This window comes from Atta colombica, unplaced genomic scaffold (genome assembly GCF_001594045.1).
Source record: "Atta colombica isolate Treedump-2 unplaced genomic scaffold, Acol1.0 scaffold233, whole genome shotgun sequence".
Classification (NCBI taxonomy): domain Eukaryota; kingdom Metazoa; phylum Arthropoda; class Insecta; order Hymenoptera; family Formicidae; genus Atta; species Atta colombica.
This window is the reverse complement of record NW_017259331.1, coordinates 722,515-726,796: the sequence shown is the minus strand read 5'-3', so window position 1 is coordinate 726,796 and position 4,282 is coordinate 722,515. Positions and strand designations below refer to the sequence as shown.

The 4,282-nt window shown below is 27.7% G+C and overlaps 1 protein-coding gene across 2 annotated transcripts in view; it reads left to right on the top strand.

Moving 5' to 3' along the window:
- The window catches only part of LOC108688480 (TAR DNA-binding protein 43), a 14,364-nt gene that overhangs the window by 1,678 nt on the left and 8,404 nt on the right, over nucleotides 1-4,282 (top strand). For both annotated transcript variants that reach the window (XM_018194754.1, XM_018194753.1), the window contains exons 2-3: nucleotides 1,715-1,884; nucleotides 2,288-2,428. In XM_018194754.1, coding sequence (XP_018050243.1) covers nucleotides 1,715-1,884; nucleotides 2,288-2,428 — 311 coding nt within the window. The remainder of the gene's footprint in view (nucleotides 1-1,714; nucleotides 1,885-2,287; nucleotides 2,429-4,282) is intronic.

Here is a 4,282-nt window from a genome sequence, read left to right as displayed (position 1 = left end):
ATATTTCAAGAAAATGTTCTTTGTTTAATAACGTTACTTAAAAGAATGAAAATCAATCGAGTAATTATAAATTAAATTTTTTAGCAAAATATTTTTTTGAATAATATATATAATAGAATATTTTTCTGTGTATAATATGTGCAAATTTCCTTTATTTAACTTATAGTTTTGAGGCTTTCACAGGTTTCTATAAACTATTATACGGATTATTATTTCCGTGTCTATATAGATCCATTGTTAAGCTGCGTATATATCTAGCAAACGAACACCAAACGCAAATGTTCGAACATTCATGTTTGTATCTGTGAGCAGTTTATTCTTTTTCTTGATTACAAATACTAGCATTCAATCAGATTCGATGTTTATTGCACATAAATTAAAAAACTTTTGTGACTTTTATATAAATAACAACACAAAAGATTGAATCCATAGACGTTGCTCAAGATTCGAGATTGTCTTAAGCTAAGGCTTAAGATGTCATGAACCAATCAGAGAGTCGTATTAGCATCTTATTTAAAATTGTCTTGAGATTAAGAACGGATTATGGATTTCGGCCAAACTTTTGCGTTCGTTATCATTCGATATTCATTTCGATATTCATTCGCTAGGTAAAGTATATATAATACATAGTATATACATAGCTTTAGATTGCCAACGTTTCGTGAACATTGCAGTTTACTTAACCAGAATGAGTAGTAGCCTACAGAATCAGTCTGATATTTTATGTGTCATAATTAGTGTTATAATGATAAACTTTTTAAGTTTGTCTTGATAATTGGCTGTATTCAGATCAGAAAAATATAAGAACCTGCAACTAATTAATAGGCTTTATCATACGTCACATGAATATTAATTTCGGACTATTCTTTTCCTCTGATGAAGTGAACTGTACTATTCATAAAATGTTGACATTCTGATAGTTGTTCAGCAGAAATTAATTTATTAGTAAGCGCTCATCCTTATATTATAAGTTTTTGCCTTTAGTTCTTTGCTGCAATCTAAGTGCAAAAATCATATTTAAAAAAATCACTGAACAGTTTTATTTGCTTAAACGCAGCCAATTAATCTAAATATGGAAATAATATATAGCTTCTTTATTCAACTTAATACAGATACAATCTTGTATTAGCTATTCTTTTTAACTGGATTTCTATATGGTTCATCTTTTTATGGGGAGAAAAGAAAGAAAGTGAACCATGTAAAAAGTTCAACTTAAAAAAACAGGCTCATTATGTTTACGGATAGAATTATTCAGAGTTTTTTCTAATGCATGGAAGAAAAGATATTATTAAGGAGAATGAATTGTAATTAAAAATTCTGCCGATTAAATTATAGATGCCAATAAAGTTAGTCAGAGTTTGGCCCAAGTTCTCCTGAAATATCCTATTTAAAGTAATTATTTCTTTAATCATGTTTGATGGAACACTAGATCATTTTAGAGATACTTCTATATGTATGTCTTCTTTAATAAATCCATTTTAATTTATCTACTTTATAATGAATGTCAGCTAAATGGAATAATGTTCTCATGGTCCATAAGAGTATTGCAATCAGTTGCTGAAATTAGCTTCGTTTTTGACAAATGTTAGAATTAATGTGTAACTCGAAGATTTTTAAATTACTTTTCTTCTTTTTTTTCTTTCTTCATCTTTTTTACTTTTTTCTCTGTAAATCACGAATCGGTTAGACGTGAATATCTATTATGTCTTTTCAGAGAACAAACGTAAATCTGATGACAATTTGGAAAATTCCACAGCTAAGACTAAAAGAATGGAAACGAAGTTGCGTTGCACTGACTTGATTGTACTTGGTTTACCATGGAAAACAACCGAACAGAATTTGCGTGAATATTTCGAAACGTTTGGTGAAGTTTTAATGGCACAGGTAAGTTTCCGCGTTTACTTTGCACTTAAGTTTGCACTTGGACATAGAAACACGAAGGAATCTTGTGTTTCGTTACACTAATAATGTATTTAACTTTACTGATCCATTAGATAAATAAGAGAGTCATATTATAATAACTCTTTAAGTATAATAGAAATATATTTTTAAAACAATGATAATAACTAACTTGGAAAAAATAAATTAATAAATAAATTAATAAATAATAATAGTAGTAATGAACAGTAATAAATAAATTTAATTAGATAAATGTTTATAATGCATTATATATTGGTAATGTACTTCTAATAAATACAAATAATAAGTATAAATAAAATGCAGAATATTTTATTCATATAAGTAAAATGTTGTACGCTCTGATTATGAAAGATCACTTTCGCCGTAGGTAAAAAAAGATGCAAAATCCGGTCAAAGCAAAGGATTTGGCTTTATTCGATTTGGAAGTTATGAGTCGCAATTGAGATGCCTTGCTCAACGTCATATGATAGATGGCAGATGGTGCGATGTCAAGGTTCCTAACAGTAAGGTAAGAACATAACTCATACTTGCAAATCCTATAATTCTTTCTGCTACTTTTTTATCGCTTTCTTGAATGTATAAGAAAAGGTCTTAAAGATGTTAAATCAGTGCAATGCACATTTAAGACACTTAGGAGCGAATAAATCATTCCAAAAGCAATAGGAGATATCTAAAGAAAATTTCATATTTTTGCCAGAAATTGTAAAATATTGCATTCTTTGTATACACTTTTCTAACATCTTTATTCAATTATTAATGAAATTCACATATTCTGTTACTGAAGATTTTATATCATTGAATAATAAGAGATACAACACAGCATTAATATTAATAATCAATTATTGATTATATTACATTCAATGTTTTAAAATAATTTAAAAATAACAGTATATTATACAAATATTAAATGATACAAGAATTCAGATTTATATATATATATATGTTGTGTTATTAAATAGATGCTTTGTATTGTTTCTGAAATGATATATTCTCTCTCTTTTAAGTACACTTGCTTTCAATCTGTACATATTTTCGAAAAAAAAGTTATATAGCAAAATTTATAATTAAGTTACCATAATATTACATTTTATAACTTTAGCAAGATTATCTCTTCTTTATATCTTATAAATTAAATTTGATCTAATTAAATGTATGATTATTATATTTTATTTATTATTATGTTATTTTATTTTTTTTTTAATTTTATTATTATTCTTTTTATTATTAATTGATTTTGCTGTTGCCTGTATTATGTAATTAGACATATAAACATACAAACTGCATTAATTTTATCTTTATTTTGTTGACTGATAAATGCTAACTTGTTTTTAAAATTGTTTCTTTCATATTAAGACTTCTGAGTAGTCAGCATGCGATTCAAAAGCAGTCGACGGCCTGGCGAAATATCGCGAAATCGGTAGCCCCATAACACAAGCACGAGTCCATGTACTCTCGGCACGCCGAAAGCAAACACATGTACGTGGGCTCGTGCTTCTGTGTGTGTTATAGCGCCTCGCTACGATAAATGACTGAACTTATAAGCGTGGAAAAGTGACATTTTGACGACGAAATTTATGCTGCAAGCCATTTCGTTATTATTTGCTTAATTGTGAAAATGTAACATATCTCGTACTTATGAAAGGCCTAAAAATGGACAAAAACTATAGTTATCCTGGAACTTTATACGTAAAAGCGTATATTTTATTCATTTCAACAGTTGTTCAAACCGTGTATTTCTGCTCAAAATTAGGTTCACTTTACCTTTTACGATCATTTACTGACTAAGGAAGAAAAGAACATTTTCTGCCCATTTGTTTACAGGTATTTTAAAGCAATCTCGTTATTTAGATTTTCAAATTGTTTTTATTTACAAATGGCTTGCAATATAAATTTATGTGTCATTCCTCGCTTCTGATGTCACGATTCCAATATGGCCGCCGCAACTACTTAGGAGTCTTAATCTTACAAGGGAATCACATGAAGTATTACATTCTGATATTAATAAAACTTTGTATACATGAAATGTATATATTACATGAAAAGATGAATTTAGAAAATATTTGTTGCAGCGGAAAAACAATTTGAAGAGTGAATTCACTCCTTATAAAGAACGTGGATTTTAGCTTTTTTTGTCGTTCTTAAAAACTATTCGACATATCAAAAAATGTTTTATACAAAATTTTTACAATAAAATCGCTTCTGTTTAGCCATGTCAATAATATTTTTAAAAAATAAAAATTTTATTAAAAAAATGGTTTATTAAAAATATTATTGACATAAATAAATAGAGGTATATTTTATATAAAACATTTTTTGATATTTCGAATAGTTTTTGAGGTATAACTGAAAACCGCTCTTTACC